General features: G+C 48.9%; 1 protein-coding gene across 1 annotated transcript in view; it reads left to right on the top strand.

The window, feature by feature from the left end:
* Nucleotides 1–21,434, top strand: part of RB1 (RB transcriptional corepressor 1) — a 593,146-nt gene that overhangs the window by 20,920 nt on the left and 550,792 nt on the right. The window contains exon 2 of the mRNA XM_063952790.1: nt 6,593–6,710. Within this exon, the coding sequence (XP_063808860.1) occupies nt 6,593–6,710 (118 nt within the window). The remainder of the gene's footprint in view (nt 1–6,592; nt 6,711–21,434) is intronic.

Here is a 21,434-nt window from a genome sequence, read left to right as displayed (position 1 = left end):
TACTACACTACAGAAAGGGGTTAACAAAGAGAGGGGGGCACTAATTAGGCGCAGTATTAACAATACAGCAGCTATAAGGGGAAAAACACTTATATAAGGTTATCCCTGTATATATATAGCGCTCTGGTGTGTGCTGGCATACTATCCCTCTGTCTCCCCAAAGGGCTAGTGGGGTCCTGTCCTCTATCAGAGCATTCCCTGTGTGTGTGCTGTGTGTCGGTACGTTGTGTCGACATGTATGAGGAGGAAAATGATGTGGAGGCGGAGCAATTGCCTGTAACAGAGATGTCACCCCCTAGGGAGTCGACACCTGAGTGGCTGAGCTTATGGAAGGAATTACGTGACAGTGTCAGCTCTTTACAAAAGATTGATGACATGAGACAGCCGGCGACTCAGCCTGTGCCTGTCCAGGTGTCTCAAAAGCCATCAGGGGCCCTAAAACGCCCGTTACCGCAGATGGCAGATACAGACGCCGACACGGATACTGACTCCAGTGTCGACGATTAAGAGACGAATGTGACTTCCAGTAGGGCCACACGTTACATGATTGAGGCTATGGAAAATGTTTTTACACATTTCTGATAATACCAGTACCACTTAAAAGGGTATTATGTTGGGTGAGAAAAAACTGCCTGTAGTTTTTCCTGCATCTGAGGAATTAAATGAAGTGTGTGATGATGCGTGGGTTTCCCCCGATAAAAACTGTTAATTCCTAAAAAGTTATTAGCATCATACCCCTTCCCGCCAGAGGATAGGGCACGTTGGGAAACACCCCCTAGGGTGGATAAAGCGCTCACACGCTTGTCTAAACAGGTGGCACTACCGTCCCCGGATACGGCCGCCCTTAAGGAACCTGCTGACAGAAAGCAGGAAAATATCCTAAAATGTATATACACTCACACGGGTGTGATACTGCGACCAGCAATCGCCTCAGCCTGGATGTGCAGTGCTGGGGTGGCTTGGTCGGATTCCCTGACTGACAATATTGATACCCTAGATAGGGACAGTATATTACTGACTATAGAGCATTTAAAAGATGCATTTCTATATATGCGTGATGCACAGAGGGATATTTGCCGACTGGCATCAAGAGTAAGTGCGCTGTCCATTTCTGCCAGAAGAGGGTTATGGACAAGACAGTGGTCAGGTGATGCTGATTCCAAAAGGCATATGGAAGTATCGCCTTATAAAAGGGAGGAGTTATTTGGGGAAGGTCTAACAGACCTGGTGGCCATGGCAACGGCTGGGAAATCCACATTTTTACCCCAGGTAGCCTCTCAACATAAGAAGACGCCGTATTATCAGGCGCAGTCCTTTCGGCCCCATAAGGGCAAGTGGGCAAAAGGCTCCTCATTTCTGCCCCGTGGCAGAGGGAGAGGAAAAAGGCTGCAGCAAACAGCCAGTTCCCAGGAACAGAAGCCCTCTCCCGTTTTCTGCCAAGTCCTCAGCATGACGCTGGGGCTTTACAAGCGGACTCAGGCACGGTGGGGGCCCGTCTCAAAAATTTCAGCGTGCAGTGGGCTCACTCACAGGTGGACCCCTGGATCCTTCAGGTGGTATCTCAGGGGTACAAATTGGAATTCGAGACGTCTCCCCTTCGCCGTTTCCTAAAGTCTGCTTTACCGACGTCTCCCTCCGACAGGGAGGCGGTATGGGAAGCCATTCACAAGCTGTATTCCCAGCAGGTGATAATCAAGGTACCCCTCCTACAACAGGGAAAGGGGTATTATTCCACGCTGTTTGTGGTACCGAAGCCGGACGGCTCGGTGAGACCTAATTTAAATCTGAAATCCTTGAACACTTACATACAAAGGTTCAAATTCAAGATGGAGTCACTCAGAGCGGTGATTGCAAACCTGGAAGAAGGGGATTATATGGTGTCTCTGGACATCAAGGATGCTTATCTCCATGTCCCAATTTACCTTTCTCACCAAGGGTACCTCAGGTTTGTGGTACAGAACTGTCACTATCCGTTTCGGACGTTGCCGTTTGGTTTGTCCACGGCACCCCGGGTCTTTACCAAAGTAATGGCCGAAATGATGATACTCCTTCGAAGGAAGGGAGTTTTAATTATCCCTTACTTGGACGATCTCCGGATAAGGGCAAGATCCAGGGAACAGTTGGTAGTCGGGGTAGCACTATCTCAAGTAGTGTTGCGGCAGCACGGTTGGATTCTTAATATTCCAAAATCGCAGCTGATTCCGACGACACGTTTTCTATTCCTAAGGATGATCCTGGACACAGTCCAGAAAAAGGTGTTTCTCCAGGAGGAGAAAGCCAGGGAGTTATCCGAACTAGTCAGAAACCTCCTAAAACCAGGCCAAGTGTCAGTGCATCAGTGCACAAGGGTCCTGGGAAAAATGGTGGCTTCCTACGAAGCAATTCCATTCGGCAGATTCCACGCAAGAACTTTCCAGTGGGACCTGCTGGAAAAATGGTCCGGATCGCATCTTCAGATGCATCAGCGGATAACCCTGTCACCAAAGACATAGGTGTCTCTCCTGTGGTGGTTGCAGAGTGCTCATCTTCTAGAGGGCGCAGATTCGGCATTCAGGACTGGGTCCTGGTGACCACGGATGCCAGCCTGCGAGGCTGGGGAGCAGTCACACAGGGAAGAAATTTCCAGGGCTTGTGGTCAAGCCTGGAGACATCACTTCACATAAATATCTTGGAGCTAAGGGCCATTTACAATGCCCTAAGCCAAGCAAGACCTCTGCTTCAGGGTCAGCCGGTGCTGATCCAGTCGGACAACATCACGGCAGTCGCCCACGTAGACAGACAGGGCGGCACAAGAAGCAGGAGGGCAATGGCAGAAGCTGCAAGGATTTTTCGCTGGGCGGAAAATCATGTGATAGCATTGTCAGCAGTGTTCATTCCGGGAGTGGACAACTGGGAAACAGACTTCCTCAGCAGAAGTCTTCCACATGATTGTAAACCGTTGGGAAAAACCAAAGGTGGACATGATGGCGTCCTGCCTAAACAAAAAATTGGACAGGTATTGCGCCAGGTCAAGGGACCCTCAGGCAATAGCTGTGGACGCTCTGGTAACACCGTGGGTGTACCAGTCAGTGTATGTGTTCCGTCCTCTTCCTCTCTTACAAAAAGTACTGAGAATTATAAGACGGAGGGGAGTAAGAACTATACTCGTGGCTCCGGATTGGCCAAGAAGGACTTGGTACCCGGAACTTCAAGAGATGCTCACGGAGGACCCGTGGCCTCTACCTCTAAGAAGGGACCTGATCCATCAAGGACCCTGTCTATTCCAAGACTTACCGCGGCTGCGTTTGACGGCAGGGCGGTTGAACGCCGGATCCTGAAGGAAAAAGGCATTCCGGATGAAGTCATCCCTACCCTGATCAAAGCCAGGAAGGATGTAACCGCAAAGCATTATCACCGCATTTGGCGAAAATGTTGCGTGGTGCGAGGCCAGTAAGGCCCCGATGGAGGAATTTCAACTAGGTCGATTCCTGCATTTCCTGCAAACAGGAGTGTCTCTGGGCCTAAAATTGGGGTCCATTAAGGTTCAAATTTCGGCCCTGTCAATTTTCTTCCAGAAAGAACTAGCTTCAGTTCCTGAAGTTCAGACGTTTGTAAAAGGGGTACTGCATGTACAGCCTCCTTTTGTGCCTCCAGTGGCACCTTGGGATCTCAATGTAGTTTTGGGGTTCCTAAAGTCACAATGGTTTGAACCACTTGAATCTGTGGAATTAAAATATCTCACATGGAAAGTGGTCATGCTGTTGGCCCTGGCCTCGGCCAGGCGCGTGTCAGAATTGGCGGCTTTATCCTGTAAAAGCCCTTATCTGATCTTCCATTCAGACAGGGCCTAATTGAGGACTCGTCCTCATTCTCTCCCTAAGGTGGTTTCAGCGTTTCATCTGAACCAACCTATTGTGGTACCTGCGGCTGCTGGCGACTTGGAGGACTCCAAGTTGTTGGACATAGTCAGGGCCCTGAAAATATGTTTCCAGGACGGCTGGAGTCAGAAAATCTGACTCGCTGTTTATCCTGTATGCACCCAACAAGCTGGGTGCTCCTGCTTCTAAGCAGACTATTGCTCGTTGGATTTGTAATACAATTCAGCTTGCACATTCTGTGGCAGGCCTGCCACAGCCAAAATCTGTAAAAGCCCATTCCACAAGGAAGGTGGGCTCATCTTGGGCGGCTGCCCGAGGGGTCTCGGCTTTACAACTTTGCCGAGCAGCTACTTGGTCAGGGGCAAACACGTTTGCTAAATTCTACAAATTTGATACCCTGGCTGAGGAGGACCTGGAGTTCTCTCATTCGGTGCTGCAGAGTCATCCGCACTCTCCCGCCCGTTTGGGAGCTTTGGTATAATCCCCATGGTCCTTACGGAGTTCCCAGCATCCACTAGGACGTCAGAGAAAATAAGAATTTACTTACCGATAATTCTATTTCTCGTAGTCCGTAGTGGATGCTGGGCGCCCATCCCAAGTGCGGTTTATCTGCAATACTTGTACATAGTTATTGTTAACTAAATCGGGTTATTGTTGTTGTGAGTCTATCCAGAGGCTCCTCTGTTATCATGCTGTTAACTGGGTTCAGATCACAGGTTGTACGGTGTGATTGGTGTGGCTGGTATGAGTCTTACCCGGGATTCATAAATCCTTCCTTATTGTGTACGCTCGTCCGGGCACAGTATCCTAACTGAGGCTTGGAGGAGGGTCATAGGGGGAGGAGCCAGTGCACACCAGGTAGTCCTAAAGCTTTACTTTTGTGCCCAGTCTCCTGCGGAGCCGCTATTCCCCATGGTCCTTACGGAGTTCCCAGCATCCACTACGGACTATGAGAAATAGAATTATCGGTAAGTAAATTCTTATTTTTTTTTCCTTTGGAACGCGTGCGTCATTTCCTCTTCTTGTTGTTCGTCTCTTTGGACAGCATGTGGAACACATGATGCTTCCTATGCTCACTATGAAATAGTTTCTGAAGCGATAGTGGAGCACATAAGTAATTTCCGCTTCCAGGTCTGATGTTGGTGGAACGCAGATCGTGATTCCACTTCTTTATTTAGTTTAACTGTTCATATTCAATTCAAAACCTGTATTAAACGTATCAGGAGGGTGCAGAATGCTGTCCCACTATGGCTCACAAGTCTGTAGTCCCATCTTTGGCTCACTTTTAGATGATATCAGCGATGAGGACCAGGTTGTCATTTATTGCATAAGTCATAGAAAATAACATTAATCAAGGTTAAAAGATTAAAAACTATTATGAAACTAAAAGTCCCACAAGCTTTCCTTAGGTTTGCTTTGTTTTTCTCAATAATTTTTATTGGTAATGCAGTATTATGGGCTTTCTGTTGCAAATACTTAGGGGTGTATTCAGTAAGAGTCGGATCCATTCCGACATGCTCAATAGAGCGGCCAAATCCAACTGTCTGATTTGAGCCTAATCTGACTGTCTGATTTGGCCGGCGTCTGTGCAGCTGCTGTCAGCAGCTCCCTGTGTGTGAGATCACAGGGGAGCTGGTGGAGGGAGCCACACATCACAGCACTCAGCCGTGTATCCCAGTGGCGGTCGGGGAACGCTGCAGGGGGGACGCCCGTCAGGTACCTGCATGCCCTGCTGCCCCTAGGCCGCCGCTGCACCGCTCCCCCGTCTCCTCACCTTATTCCGACTTTTTTTAAAGTCGGATTGAGATTGTCGGATTTGGTACCTATATCCGACAGAAGCACGCGGATCGGCGGATATTCCGCTGATCCACGTGTTTTCCGACAAGTCTGGGATTCCCGACTTGTTGGAAAAAAACAGCCCATATTGAATAGGTTGGGACCCCTTCCGACCAAAATCTGTTGGAAACTGCCGTCTTTCCGACAAGACAGCAGCTTCCGACAGCTATTGAATACACCCCATAGGGGTATATTCAATAACAGTCGGGTCCATTCCGACATGCAGTTGTCGGAATGGACCCGACAACCCCTATTCAAAGAGCGGCCAAATCCGACTGTCGGATTTGGTCGTTCCCTGTGTCCTGTCCTGCCGCTGCTGTCAGTGGCTGCCGGGTGCGCTGACAGCAGCAGCGGGGGGAGCAGTGTGCGGCGGCTGGCGGGGGGAGCAGTGTACGGCGGCCGGAGCTTGCAGCGGGAGTGCTTTGTGCGGCAGCGGAGGAGGCACTGCAGGTACTATTATCCCCGTCGCCCGCCGCACCGCTCCCGTCGCCTCACCGCGGATTGAGTTTGGCGTAAAGGGGACCAAAACCTGTCGGATTTGGCCCCCTTTCCGACAGCAGCAGGTGGATCGGCGGGCATTCCGACGATCGACCTGCTTTCCGACAGCATTCCGACAAGTCGGAGCCCCTTCCGACCTATTATAGTCGGAAACAGCCGTCTTTCCGACAAGACGGCAGTTTCCGACTCTTACTGAATATAGCCCATGTCTTACATATGTGTTCAGCAGAGTGATATTGTCTAAATTGAACAGAAATAGATAGCAGAATTTAGGGTATACATGAATAAATTTAACTTTTTACTAAGGATGACCTTTGATGGATTTATCCCTGGGTCTTTTGTGCCGCAGCAGTTTGTGACTTGTTTTCAATTTTACTTTTCTCTTTTTTTCTTTTTGTCAGAAATGAAAGTGGTGATCCAGACTTTGTGTCTCTGTGTGAGAAACTAAGTGTGTCTGCACAAGTGCGATCACGATCATGGCAGACATATGAAAAACTGTTCAATTTGGATTGGGCATTGGTAAGTGTTGTAAAAATAACTGTGGGTCTAAATATTTAGCTTGAAAAGTTATGTCCAAATTTTTCTATTGATGATCTAGATCAGGTCTTAACAGTCCTCGGGACACATTAATATACGCCTTTTACATCTAAATCCCGGGTCCAGCCTGAGACACTGGACACTGGTTTCAAGTAGTGTCACAGCGGCTTGAACCCAGGTTTACACCGCAGGCTGGACGCAGGATATTCCTGGGGGTTACCTCTCCTGACGCTTGGAGATTACATAATCTCCGGGTGCAAGGAATGCAGCTCACCCTATGCAGTGAACGGGACCCGGGTTACTAATTTACACTGCCCTGTAACCCAGGTTCTTCTCGGACCAACCTGGGTAGCTAGTCGGGTTGAATTCTCATGTCACTGGACCTGGGTTAACCCTTTCACACTGCTTCCGCTTCATGGCTGAGTTGCTGTTGTTCCTAAATGCTTCCACTTGCTAATAATATTGAGCAGGGATGGAATTTCAAGAACCGGCTTATAGCAAAGGTGGCATCCTATCACAGTACCATGTTTGATGTCACTTAGCCCTTCAGAACGACCCATTTTGTATCACAAGTGTTTGCAAATGGAGACTACATGGCTAGGCGCTTTTATACACCTATATTTCTCATACGTCCTAAAGGATGCTGAGGTCACCATTAGAACCATGGGGTATAGTCGGGATCCGCAGGAGACATGGCCACTTTAAGACTTTCAAAGGGTGTGAACTGGCTCCTCCCTCTATGCCCCTCCTCCAGACTCCAGTTTTAGAATTGTGTCCAGTGAGACTGGACGCACTACAGGGGAGCTCTGAGTTTCTCTGAAAAAGACTTATGTTAGGTTTTTTATTTTCAGGGCGGCTGCTGACAACAGTCTCCCTGCTTCGTGGGACTTAGGGGAGAGAAGTATGACCAACTTCTAGTGAGTTCAATGGCTCTGCTTCTGGCTGACAGGACACCATTAGCTCCTGAGGGTGCTGATCGCTGGGTACGCCTAGCTGCTCACTCCCGCAGCCTGCCGTCACCCCCTTACAGAGCCAGAAGTCAGAAGACAGGTGAGTAGCAGAAGAAAAGAAGACTTCTTCAGTGACTGCATTCTGAGGTACCATGCAGCGAACGGAACGCTGCGCGCCATGCTCCCACACACACAGCACTGCAGGGTGCAGAGCGCAGTGGGGGGCGCCCTGGGCAGCAAAAATCCTCAATTTCCACCGGCAAGAGGGCACATTAGTGCCAAGGCACTGTCCTAACCCCCGCCAGTATAATTATTTATTTAAATAAGCGGGACAGAAGTGCGCCATTAAGGGGGCGGAGCTTCTTCCTCACAGCTCACTCTCAGCTCGGCGCCATTTCCTCTCCACAGGGCTGCAGAGACGCTGGTCCTTCCTCACACTGCTGACAAGTCTCAGGGTGCAAAACGGGGGGGGGGGGCACAGTATAATTTGGTGCAATATATTTGATTTTTAAAGCGCTACAGGTCTGGGGCATTTTTTTGTGTTTTCAGACCCGTTAATTTGGCGCTGGGTTGTGAGCTGGCAAATCCCCTCTGTGTCTCTCTGACAGACTTTACTGTGGGTCTGTCCCCTATATGCCCGGTGTGTCTGGGGGTGTTTGGTACACGTGTGTCAACATGTCTGAGGCTGAGTGCTCTTCCCAGGAGGAGGCTGTATTAGGGACACAAACGGCTGTGGGGTTGACCCTGTCGGCACACCCGACTCCTGATTGGGTAAATGCTTTGAATGCTAATGTGGCTCATATTAGATAAGTCTGAGTCTCAGACCCAGGCATGGAAGAAATCTGTGGAGGATGTGTTATTACAAGTCCAGAACCCCTCGGGTTCACAAAAACGTACTTTTGCCCAGTTGGCAGACACTGGTACCGACACAGACACTGATTCCAGTGTCGACTATAGTGATTCCAGATTAGATCCAAAATTGGCAAAGAGCATTCAGTACATGATTGTGGCGGTTAAAGATGTATTACATATCACTGAGGACCCTGCTGTTCCTGATAAACGGGTCTGTATGTATAAGGAAAAGAAACCTGAGATAACGTTTCCTCCCTCTCATGAACTGAACACTCCTATTTGAAAAAGTCTGGGAAAGCCCTGACAGAAAGTTTCAGATTACCAAAAGGATTCCGGTGGCTTATCCGTTTCCCTCTGAGGATAGGGAAAAGTGGGAGTCACCCCCCAGTGTAGACAAGGTCCTATCGCGTTTGTCTAAAAAGGTGGCTCTCCCGTCACCTGGCAGACCCTGCGGATCGTAAGCAAGAAACTACGTTAAAATCCATTTATGCGACCACAGGTACGCTACTCAGACCTGTCATTGCATCTGCGTGGGTGAGTAGTGCTATCGAAAAGTGGGCAGATAACTTGTCATCTGATATAGATACCCTAGATAGGGATAGCATCCTCTTGACGCTGGGTTATATCAAGGACGCTGCAGCGTACCTAAAGGAAGCTGCGAGAGATATTGGCCTTTTGGGATCAAAAGCCAATGCCATGGCAGTCTCAGCTAGGCGAGCATTGTGTATTCACCAATGGAATGCTGATGCTGGCTCCAAGAAATATATGGATTCTCTACCATATAAAAGTGGTGCCTTGTTTGGTGACGGCCTTGCTGATTTGGTATCTACGGCTACCGCGGGTAAGTCATCATCCCTTTTGCCTTATGTTCCTCCACAACAAAAGAAAACACACCACTATCAAATGCAGTCCTTTCGGCCCAATAATTACAGAAAAGGGCGAGGTTCTTCCTTCCTTGCTACTAGAGGAAGGGGAAGAGGTAAAAGATCACCAGCCTTGTCGGGTTCCCAGGAGCAGAAGTCCTCCCCGGCTTCTGCCAAACCCACCGCATGACGCTGGGGCTCCTCTGCGGGAGTCAACACCGGTGGGGGCACGTCTCAAACTCTTCAGTCAGTTCTGGTTTCATTTGGATCTGGACCCATGGGTTTTACAAATAGTATCCCAAGGGTACAAACTAAAGTTTCAAGACGTTCCCCCGTGCCGATTTTTCAAATCGCCCTTTCCAGCTTCTCTTCCGGACAGGGAGGTAGTATACGACGCAATACAAAAGTTGTTTCAAAATCCGGTCATTGTCATGGTTCCCCCGTCACAACAGGGAGAAGGCTTTTATTCAAGCCTGTTCGTGGTCCCGAAGCCGGACGGCTCGGTCAGACCAATCCAAAACCTGAAATCCCTCAATTTCTACCTAAAAAAAAAAAAATAAAAAAAAAAAATACAGAAAAAAATCAAATTCAAGATAGAGTCTCTCCGAGCAGTGATCTCCAGTCTGGAGGAAGGGGATTTTATGGTGTCGGTGGACATAAAGGATGCCTACTTACATGTTCCCATTTATCCTCCGCATCAGGCTTACTTGAGGTTTGCAATTCAGGATTATCATTACCAATTTCAGACGTTGCCATTTGGTCTATCCACACCTCCGAGGATTTTCACCAAAGTGATGGCGGAAATGATGGTTCTCCTTCGCAAGCAAGGAGTCACGATTATCCCGTACTTGGATGATCTCCTGATAAAGGCGAGATCCAGGGACCAGTTGGTGAAAAACATTGCACTCTCCCTGACAGTTCTGCAGCAACATGGTTGGCTCCTAAACTTGATTCCGACGACGCGGTTGTCGTTTTTGGGAATGATACTGGACACAGAACTACAGAGAGTTTTTCTTCCAGTGGAAAAGGCTCTGGATCTTCAGAGTCTAGTCAAACGAATTCTGAAACCAGCAAGAGTGTCAATCCATCAATGCGCTCGGTTGCTGGGGAAGATGGTTGCGGCCTACGAGGCCATTCAGTTTGGCAGATTCCATGCCAGAGTGTTTCAGTGGGACCTGTTGGACAAGTGGTCCGGGTCCTATCTGCACATGCACCGAAAGATAATCCTGTCTTCCAAGACCAGAATCTCACTCCTGTGGTGGCTGCACAGCTCTCACCTCCTAGAGAGGCGCAGGTTCGGGATCCAGGACTGGATCCTAGTAACCACGGATGCAAGTCTCCAAGGCTGGGGAGCAATCACACAGGGGGAAAACTTCCAAGGAAGATGGTCAAGCCAGGAAACTTGTCTCCACATAAACGTTCTGGAGTTAAGGGCCATTTACAACGGCCTTCTACAAGCGGAACATCTTCGCAATCTGCCCGTACTGATCCAGTCGGACAATGTAACAGCAGTAGCGTACATAAGCCGCCAGGGCGGAACAAAAAGCAGAGCGGCAATGGCAGAAGCCACAAAGGTTCTCCGCTGGGCGGAAAAGCATACAAGCGCTCTGTCAGCGATCTTCATTCCAGGAGTGGACAACTGGGAAGCAGACTTCCTCAGCAGACACGATCTCCATCCAGGAGAGTGGGGCCTCCATCAAGAAGTCTTCACAGAAGTGACAAGTCATTGGGGAATTCCTCAAATAGACATGATGGTATCTCATCTCAACGAGAAGCTTCAGAGATATTGTTCCAGGTCGAGGGACCCTCAAGCAATAGCAGTGGATGCACTGGTGACACCATGGGTGTTTCAGTCGGTGTATGTATTCCCTCCACTTCCTCTCATTCCAAAAGTTCTAAAGATCATAAGAAGATCAAAGATTCAAGCGATCCTCATTGTCCCAGACTGGCCAAGGAGGGCTTGGTATGCAGATCTTCAGGAATTACTCATAGGAGATCCCTGGCCTCTTCCTCTACGCGAGGACCTGTTACAGCAGGGGCCGTGCATGTATAAAGACTTACCGTGGCTACGTTTGAAGGCATGGCGGATGAACGCCAAATCCTAGCCCGAAAGGGTATTTCCAGTGAAGTCATTCCCACACTTATTCAAGCCAGGAAAGGAGTACCGTCTAAACATTACCACCGTATTTGGAGAAAATATGTTTCTTGGTGTGAATCCAAGAAGGCTCCTACGGAAGAATTTCAGCTGGGACGTTTTCTCCATTTTCTACAAGCCGGTGTGGATGCGGGCCTAAAGTTGGGCTCAATTAAGGTACAGATTTCAGCCTTATAGGTTTTCTTTCAAAAACAATTGGATTCCCTTCCAGAAGTTCAGACTTTCGTGAAAGGTGTGTTGCACATCCAACCTCCATTTGTGCCCCCTGTGGCACCATGGGATCTTAACGTGGTGTTGCAGTTCCTTCAATCACATTGGTTTGAACCTTTACAGAAGGTGGGCTTGAAATTCCTCACTTGGAAAGTGGTCATTCTGTTGGCCTTGGCCTCCGCAAGGCGGGTGTCTGAGTTAGCGGCCTTGTCTCACAAGAGCCCTTATTTGATCTTCCATGAAGATAGAGCAGAGTTGAGGACTCGTCAGCAATATCTGCCGAAGGTAGTTTCATCTTTCCACATGAACCAACCTATTGTGGTGCCAGTGCCTACTGATGCCTTAATTGAGTCAAAGTCTCTGGATGTGGTCAGAGCTTTGAAAATTTATGTCGCCAGAACGTCTCCGGTTAGGAAAACGGAGGTTCTGTTTGTCCTGTGGGCTCCCAACAAGATTGGGTGTCCTGCTTCCAAGCAGACCATTGCACGCTGGATCTGTAATACGATTCAGCATGCTCATTCCACGGCTGGATTGCAGTTACCGAAATCGGTCAAGGCCCATTCTACTAGAAAGGTGGGCTCGTACTGGGCGGCTGCCCGGGGAGTCTCGGCATTACAACTTTGCCGAGCAGCTACTTGGTCGGGTTCAAACACTTTTGCATAGTTTTACAAGTTTGATACCCTGGCTGATGATGACCTCAAGTTTGGTCAGTCGGTGCTGCAGAGTCATCTGCACTCTCCCGCCCGTTCTAGAGCTTTGGTATAAACCCCATGGTTCTTGAAGCATCCCCAGCATCCTCTAGGACGTATAAGAAAATAGGATTTTAATACCTACCGGTAAATCCTTTTCTCTTAGTCCGTAGAGGATGCTGGGCACCCGTCCCAGTGCTTACTATATCTGCAGTTATTAGTTGTGGTTACACACATGTTGTGTTACGTTTATAGTCAGCTTGTTGCTGAAATTGTTCATGCCGTTGGCTTGTGTTCTGTTGAATGCCACGTTATGCGGCATGCTTGAGGTGTGAGCTGGTATGTATCTCACCTTAGTTTAACAATAAATCCTTTCCTCTAAATGTCCGTCTCCCTGGGCACAGTTCCTATAACTGGAGTCTGGAGGAGGGGCATAGAGGGAGGAGCCAGTTGACACCCTTTGAAAGTCTTAAAGTGCCCATGTCTCCTGCGGATCCCGTCTATACCCGATGGTTCTAATGGTGACTCCAGCATCCTCTACGGACTAAGAGAAAAGGATTTACCGGTAGGTATTAAAATCCTATTAGCTTTTCTTTCTTTACTGTGCAGTCCATGTAATTGATGTAAGGGTAGTGGTAATGTAATGTTTAAATCTCTGAAATTGCTTATCATGTGGATATTTGCTTCTCCCTTTTGTGCAGACCAAATATTGTCTGTATAGTTATTTCTGTATTTCATTATTTATTTATTTATTTTTTACATTTGGATGTTCTTGCTCAATAACAGATTAGTGTGGCTGCTGGGCTGGCACTGTTCTATTTCCATCTCCCACCCACTCACTGTTCTACATGCACAGATGTGTTGCATCTAGAATTCTAGTGTATGTTTAATTTTATTTCAGTTTATAGAGAAATGATTTATAACACAATATTTCATTGCAACTAATGTCTCCTAAATCCATTAACTCACTGCCTAAATCAGTGATGGGGAACCTTTGGCACTCCAGTTGTTGTTGAACTACGCATCCCAGCATGCCCTGCTACAGTTTTAGCACGGCCAAATAGCAAAACTGTAGCAGGGCATGCTGGGATGTGTAGTTCAACAACAGCTGGAGTGCCAAAGGTTCCCCATCACTGTCCTAAAGGAACAGAATTCACAGATAATGTAGATTAGAAGAACAGGATGTAGTTATGTGACAGGAGGGGGTCACATGACCTCCACCTACATCCTGCCCCATCACAATCCTGACTGTCGGCATGCCGACCAGCAGGGACTATTCCCACTCGTGGGTGTCTACAACACCCGTAGAGCGGGAATGGAACCCGTGGCGACCTGCTACGCACGCCCAGAAGCCGGGTGAGTAAAGGAAGATCAGAAGACTTCAGTGACTGCAGAAGATGGCTTTTGAGGTACCGCGCAGCGGCCGTGCTGCGCGCCATGCTCCCACATGAGAACGGCACTGCAGGGCGCAGGGGGGGCGCCCTGGGCAGCATAACACCCTCAAATAGCACTGGCAGATGTGTAAACAGTGCCTAGGCACTAATTACGGACCCCCGCCAGTATAAATATGTAATTTAAGTGGGACTGAAGCGCGCCATTAAGGGGGCATGGCTTAGCCCTCACAGCTCTGACCAGCGCCATTTTCTCTTCACAGAAGCTGCAGAGAACGCTGAGCCTGGCCTCCCACTCTACTGTACAAGTAACAGGGTGCAAAACGGGGGGGGGGGGGGGGGGGGCACAAGAAATTTGGTGCTAATTATTTACATATAAAAGCGCTAACAGGTCTGGGCAGTCTTTTACTCGCTTCAGTGCCGGGATAGGCGCTGGGTTGTGAGCTGGCAGAACTCCCTCTGTGTCTCTCTTACAGGCTTGTTGTGGGTCTGTCTCCTATAGCCCAGTTTGGTTGTGGGTGTCGGTACGTGTGTGTCGACATGTCCGAGGCTGAGTGCTCTTCCCAAGAGGAGGCTGGAGTGGGGACAGAAAAGACTGTGAGAGTGACGAATGATTGGGTTAATATGTTGAGTGTTCTGAATGCAAATGTGGCTCGGTTGTCTAAGAGATTTGATAAATCTGAGTCTAAGAACCAGACATGGAGGAAATCCATGGAGGATGCATTGTCGCAAGCTCAGACCCCTTCGGGGTCACAGAAACGTGCTTTTACCCAAATAGCAGATACAGATACCACAACGGACTCTGATTCCAGTGTCGACTATAGTGATGCCAGATTGAATCCAAAACTGGCTAAGAGCATTCAGTACATGATTGTGGCAATAAAAGAAGTGTTGCATATAACAGAGGATCCTGCTGTTCCTGTACTAGGGTCTGTATGTATAAAGGAAAGAAACCTGAGGTAACGTTTCCTCCCGCTCATGAACTGAACGCTTTTTTCTCTATCGTCCTAAGTGGATGCTGGGGTTCCTGAAAGGACCATGGGGAATAGCGGCTCCGCAGGAGACAGGGCACAAAAGTAAAGCTTTTACAGGTCAGGTGGTGTGTACTGGCTCCTCCCCCTATGACCCTCCTCCAGACTCCAGTTAGATTTTTGTGCCCGGCCGAGAAGGGTGCAATTCTAGGTGGCTCTCATAAAGAGCTGCTTAGAGAGTTTAGCTTAGGTTTTTTATTTTACAGTGATTCCTGCTGGCAACAGGATCACTGCAACGAGGGACAGAGGGGAGAAGAAGTGAACTCACCTGCGTGCAGGATGGATTGGCTTCTTGGCTACTGGACATGAAGCTCCAGAGGGACGATCACAGGTACAGCCTGGATGGTCACCGGAGCCACGCCGCCGGCCCCCTCACAGATGCTGAAGCAAGAAGAGGTCCAGAATCGGCGGCTGAAGACTCCTGCAGTCTTCTTAAGGTAGCGCACAGCACTGCAGCTGTGCGCCATTTTCCTCTCAGCACACTTCACACGGCAGTCACTGAGGGTGCAGGGCGCTGGGGGGGGGCGCCCTGGGAGGCAAATGAAAACCTTTAAAAAGGCTAAAAATACCTCACATATAGCCCCAGAGGCTATATGGAGATATTTACCCCTGCCTAAATGTACTAAATAGCGGGAGACGAGCCCGCCGAAAAAGGGGCGGGGCCTATCTCCTCAGCACACGGCGCCATTTTCTGTCACAGCTCCGCTGGTCAGGAAGGCTCCCAGGTCTCTCCCCTGCACTGCACTACAGAAACAGGGTATAACAGAGAGGGGGGGCAGAATAAATGGCAATATATTAATATAAAAGCAGCTATAAGGGAGCACTTAATCATAAGGCTATCCCTGTCATATATAGCGCTTTTTGGTGTGTGCTGGCAGACTCTCCCTCTGTCTCCCCAAAGGGCTAGTGGGTCCTGTCTTCGTATAGAGCATTCCCTGTGTGTCTGCTGTGTGTCGGTACGTGTGTGTCGACATGTATGAGGACGTTATTGGTGTGGAGGCGGAGCAATTGCCAAATATGAGGATGTCACCTCCTAGGGGGTCGACACCAGAATGGATGCCTTTATTTGTGGAATTACGGGATAGCGTCAACTCGCTTAAGCAGTCGTTTGCCGACATGAGGCGGCCGGACACTCAATTAGTGTCTGTCCAGGCGCCTCAAACACCGTCAGGGGCTGTAAAACGTCCCTTGCCTCAGTCGGTCGACACAGACCCAGACACAGGCACTGATTCCGGTGGTGAAGGTGACGAATCAACCGTATTTTCCAGTAGGGCCACACGTTATATGATTTTGGCAATAAAGGAGATGTTACATTTAGCTGATACTACAGGTACCACTAAACAGGGTATTATGTGGGGTGTGAAAAAACTACCAGTAGTTTTTACCGAATCAGAAGAATTAAATGACGTGTGTGATGAAGCGTGGGGTGCCCCGATAAAAAACTGCTAATTTCAAAGAAGTTATTGGCTTTATACCCTTTCCCGCCAGAGGTTAGGGAGCGCTGGGAAACACCTCCTAGGGTGGACAAAGCGCTAACACGCTTATCAAAACAAGTGGCGTTACCCTCTCCTGAGACGGACGCACTTAAAGATCCATCAGATAGGAGGATGGAAAATATCCAAAAAGGTATATACACACATGCAGGTGTTATACTACGACCAGCTATTGCGACTGCCTGGATGTGCAGTGCTGGGGTAGTTTGGTCAGAGTCCCTGATCAAAAATATTGATACCCTGGACAGGGACAATATTTTACTGTCGTTAGAACAAATAAAGGATGCATTTCTTTATATGCGTGATGCACAGAGAGATATCTGCACACTGGCATCACGGGTAAGTGCTATGTCCATTTCGGCCAGAAGAGCTTTATGGACACGACAGTGGACAGGCGATGCGTAAAGGAGTTATTTGAGGTCGGTCTATCGGATTTGGTGGCCACGGCTACGGCCGGGAAATCCACCTTTCTACCTCAAGTCACTCCCCAACAGAAAAAGGCACCGACCTTTCAACCGCAGCCCTTTCGTTCCTTTAAAAATAAGAGAGCAAAGGGCTATTCATATCTGCCACGAGGCAGAGGACGAGGGAAGAGACAGCAACAGGCAGCTCCTTCCCAGGAACAGAAGCCCTCCCCGGCTTCTACAAAAGCCTCAGCATGACGCTGGGGCTTCGCAAGCGGACTCGGGGGCGGTAGGCGGTCGTCTCAAAAATTACAGCGCGCAGTGGGCTCACTCGCAGGTAAATCCCTGGATCCTGCAGATAATATCTCAGGGGTACAGGTTGAAATTAGAGACAGAGCCACCTCGCCGTTTCCTGAAGTCTGCTTTACCAACGTCCCCCTCAGAAAGGGAGACGGTTTTGGAAGCCATTCACAAGCTGTATTCTCAGCAGGTGATAGTCAAGGTACCTCTTCTACAACAAGGGAAGGGGTATTATTCCACTCTATTTGTGGTACCGAAGCCGGATGGCTCGGTAAGGCCTATTCTAAATCTGAAGTCCTTGAACCTATACATAAAGAAGTTCAAGTTCAAGATGGAGTCACTCAGAGCAGTGATAGCGAACCTGGAAGAAGGGGACTTTATGGTATCCTTGGACATCAAGGATGCGTATCTCCACGTTCCAATTACCCCTCACACCAGGGGTACCTCAGGTTCGTTGTACAAAACTGTCACTATCAGTTTCAGACGCTGCCGTTTGGTTTGTCCACGGCACCTCGGGTCTTTACAAAGGTAATGGCCGAGATAATATTTCTTCTTCGAAGAAAAGGCGTATTAATTATCCCATACTTGGACGATCTCCTAATAAGGGCAAGGTCCAGAGAACAGCTAGAGATGGGTTTAGCACTATCTCAAGAGGTGCTAAAGCAGCACGGATGGATTCTGAATATTCCAAAATCCCAATTAATGCCGACAACTCGTCTGCTGTTCCTGGGGATGATTCTGGACACAGTTCAGAAAAAGGGTTTTCTTCCCGAAGAAAAAGCCAAGGAGTTATCTGACCTGGTCAGGAACCTCCTAAAACCAGGAAAGGTGTCTGTACATCAATGCACAAGAGTCCTGGGAAAAAATGGTAGCTTCTTACGAAGCAATCCCTTTCGGCAGATTCCATGCAAAGGGATCTGTTGGACAAATGGTCAGGGTCGCATCTTCAGATGCACCTGCGGATAACCCTGTCGCCGAGGACAAGGGTATCCCTTCTGTGGTGGTTGCAGGAGGCTCATCTATTGGAGGGCCGCAGATTCGGCATACAGGATTGGATCCTGGTGACCACGGATGCCAGCCTGAGAGGCTGGGGAGCAGTCACACAGGGAAGAAATTTCCAGGGAGTGTGGTCGAGCCTGAAAAAGTCTCTTCACATAAGCATTCTGGAACTAAGAGCAATCTACAATGCTCTAAGCCAGGCGGAACCTCTGCTTCAAGGAAGACCGGTGTTGATCCAGTCGGACAACATCACGGCAGTCGCCCATGTAAACAGACAGGGCGGCACAAGAAGCAGGAGGGCTATGGCAGAAGCTGCCAGGATCCTTCGCTGGGCGGAGAATCACGTGATAGCACTGTCAGCAGTATTCATCCCGGGCGTGGACAACTGGGAAGCAGACTTCCTCAGCAGACACGACCTTCACCCGGGAGAGTGGGGACTTCATCCAGAAGTTTTCCACATGCTATTAAACCGTTGGGTAAAACCAATGGTGGACATGATGGCGTCTCGCCTCAACAAAACACTGGACAGGTATTGCGCCAGGTCAAGAGATCCGCAGGCAATAGCTGTGGACGCGCTGGTAACACCTTGGGTGTACCAGTCGGTATATGTGTTTCCTCCTGCCTCTCATACCAAAGGTATTGAGGATTATACGGCAAAGAGGAGTAAGACTAGTGGCTCCGGATTGGCCAAGAAGGACTTGGTACCCGGAACTTCAAGAGATGGTCACGGACGATCCGTGGCCTCTATTTCTGAGAAGGGACCTGCTTCAGCAGGGTCCTTGTCTTTTTCAAGACTTACCGCGGCTGCGTTTGACGGCATGGCGTTGAATGCCAGATCCTAAAAGGAAAAGGCATTCCAGAAGAAGTCATTCCTACCTTGATAAAGGCAAGGAAGGAAGTCACCGCGAAGCATTATCGCCGTATTTGGCGAAAATATGTTGCGTGGTGCGAGCAGCGGAGTGCTCCGATGGAGGAATTTCAACTGGGTCGTTTTCCTACATTTCCTGCAATCAGGATTGTCTATGGGTCTCAAATTGGGATCTATTAAGGTTCAAATTTCGGCCCTATCAATATTCTTCCACAAAGAATTGGCCTCAGTCCCTGAGGTCCAGATTTTTATCAAAGGAGTACTGCATATACAGCCTCCTGTGGTGCCTAAGGTGGCACCGTGGGATCTAAATGTAGTTTTAGATTTCCTCAAATCCAATTGGTTTGAACCACTAAAGAATGTGGATTTGAAATATCTCACATGGAAAGTGACTATGTTACTGGCCCTGGCTTCGGCCGGGAGAGTATCTGAACTGGCGGCTTTGTCTTATAAAAGCCCTTATTTAATTTTCCATTCGACATAGGGCAGAGCTGCGGACGCGTCCGCATTTTCTCCCTAAGGTGGTATCAGCGTTTCACCTGAACCAGCCTATTGTAGTGCCTGCGGCTACAGACGACTTGAAGGACTCCAAGTTGTTGGACGTTGTCAGAGCCTTAAAAATATACATTTAAAGGACGGCTGGAGTCAGAAAATCTGACTCGCTGTTTATACTGTATGCACCCAACAAGTTGGGTGCACCTGCTTCTAAGCAGTCGATTGCTCGTTGGTTTTGTAACAAAATTCAACTTGTACATTCTGTGGCAGGCCTGCCACAGCCTAAATCTGTTAAGGCCCATTCCGCAAGGAAGGTGGGCTCATCTTGGGCGGCTGCCCGAGGGGTCTCGGCATTACAACTCTGCCGAGCAGCTACGTGGTCAGGGGAGAACACGTTTGTAAATTTTTACAAATTTGATACCCTGGAAAAGGAGGACCTGGAGTTCTCTCATTCGGTGCTGCAGAGTCATCCGCACTCTCCCGCCCGTTTGGGAGCTTTGGTATAATCCCCATGGTCCTTTCAGGAACCCCAGCATCCACTTAGGACGATAGAGAAAATAAGAATTTACTTACCGATAATTCTATTTCTCGGAGTCCGTAGTGGATGCTGGGCGCCCATCCCAAGTGCGGATTATCTGCAATACTTGTACATAGTTATTGTTAACTAATTCGGGTTATTGTTTAGGAAGCCATCTTTCAGAGGCTCCTCTGTTATCATACTGTTAACTGGGTTTAGATCACAAGTTGTACGGTGTGATTGGTGTGGCTGGTATGAGTCTTACCCGGGATTCAAAATCCTCCCTTATTGTGTACGCTCGTCCGGGCACAGTACCTAACTGGAGTCTGGAGGAGGGTCATAGGGGGAGGAGCCAGTACACACCACCTGACCTGTAAAAGCTTAACTTTTGTGCCCTGTCTCCTGCGGAGCCGCTATTCCCCATGGTCCTTTCAGGAACCCCAGCATCCACTACGGACTCCGAGAAATAGAATTATCGGTAAGTAAATTCTTATTTTTGAAAAGGCTTTGGAAAATCCTGACAAGAAGATACAGGTTCCCAAGAGAATTCCAGTGGCATATCCGTTTCCATTTGGGGACAGGGAAAAGTGGGAGTCAACCCCCACGGTAGACAAAGCTTTATCGCGTCTATCCAAAAAGGTGGCGCTTTCGTCTCCTGACACGGCAGCCCTGAAGGATCCTGCGGATCGTAAGCAGGAAAATACACTAAAATCCATTTATGTCACTACGGGTTCGCTGCTCAGGCCTGCCGTTGCTTCGAAATGGGTGAGTAGCGCTATTGAATAGTGGGCAGATAACTTGTCATCTGAGATAGATACCCTGGACAGGGATAGCGTGCTTTTGACTCTGGGTCATATCAGGGACGCTGCAGCATATTTAAAAGAAGCTGTAAGGGATATTGGCCTTTTGGGATCAAGGGCCAATGCCATGGCAGTCTCGGCTAGGAGAGCATTGTGGATTCATCAATGGAATGCTGATGCTGACTCTAAGAAGGCGATGGAGTCGTTACCGTTTAACGGTAGTGTCTTGTTTGGTGACGGCCTCACTGACCTGGTATCTACGGCTACCGCGGGTAAGTCGTCATTTTTACCTTATGTTCCTGCACAACAGAAGAAAACGCCCCACTATCAGATGCAGTCCTTTTGGCCCAATAAATACAAGAAAGGATGAGGGTCCTCCTTCTTTGCTGCGAGAGGAAGGGGAAAAAGGTCACCGGCTGTGACAAGTTCCCAAGAGCAGACATCCTCTCCGGCTTCTTCCAAATCCACCGCATGACGCTGGGGCTCCTCTGCGGGAGTCCGCACCGGTGGGGGCACGTCTGAAACTCTTCAGTCAGGTCTGGGTGCACTCGGACCTGGATCCTTGGATATTAGAAATAGTAGACCAAGGGTACAAATTAGAGTTTCAGGACGTGCCCTCTCACCGATTTTTCAAATCGGCCTTGCCAGCTTCTCTTCCAGAAAGAGAGGTTGTATGTGCTGCGATACTA

Source organism: Pseudophryne corroboree, chromosome 2 (assembly GCF_028390025.1).
Source record: "Pseudophryne corroboree isolate aPseCor3 chromosome 2, aPseCor3.hap2, whole genome shotgun sequence".
Lineage (NCBI taxonomy): Eukaryota > Metazoa > Chordata > Amphibia > Anura > Myobatrachidae > Pseudophryne > Pseudophryne corroboree.
The sequence above is the reverse complement of the archived record's forward strand: the minus strand, read 5'-3'. Positions and strand labels throughout refer to the sequence as shown.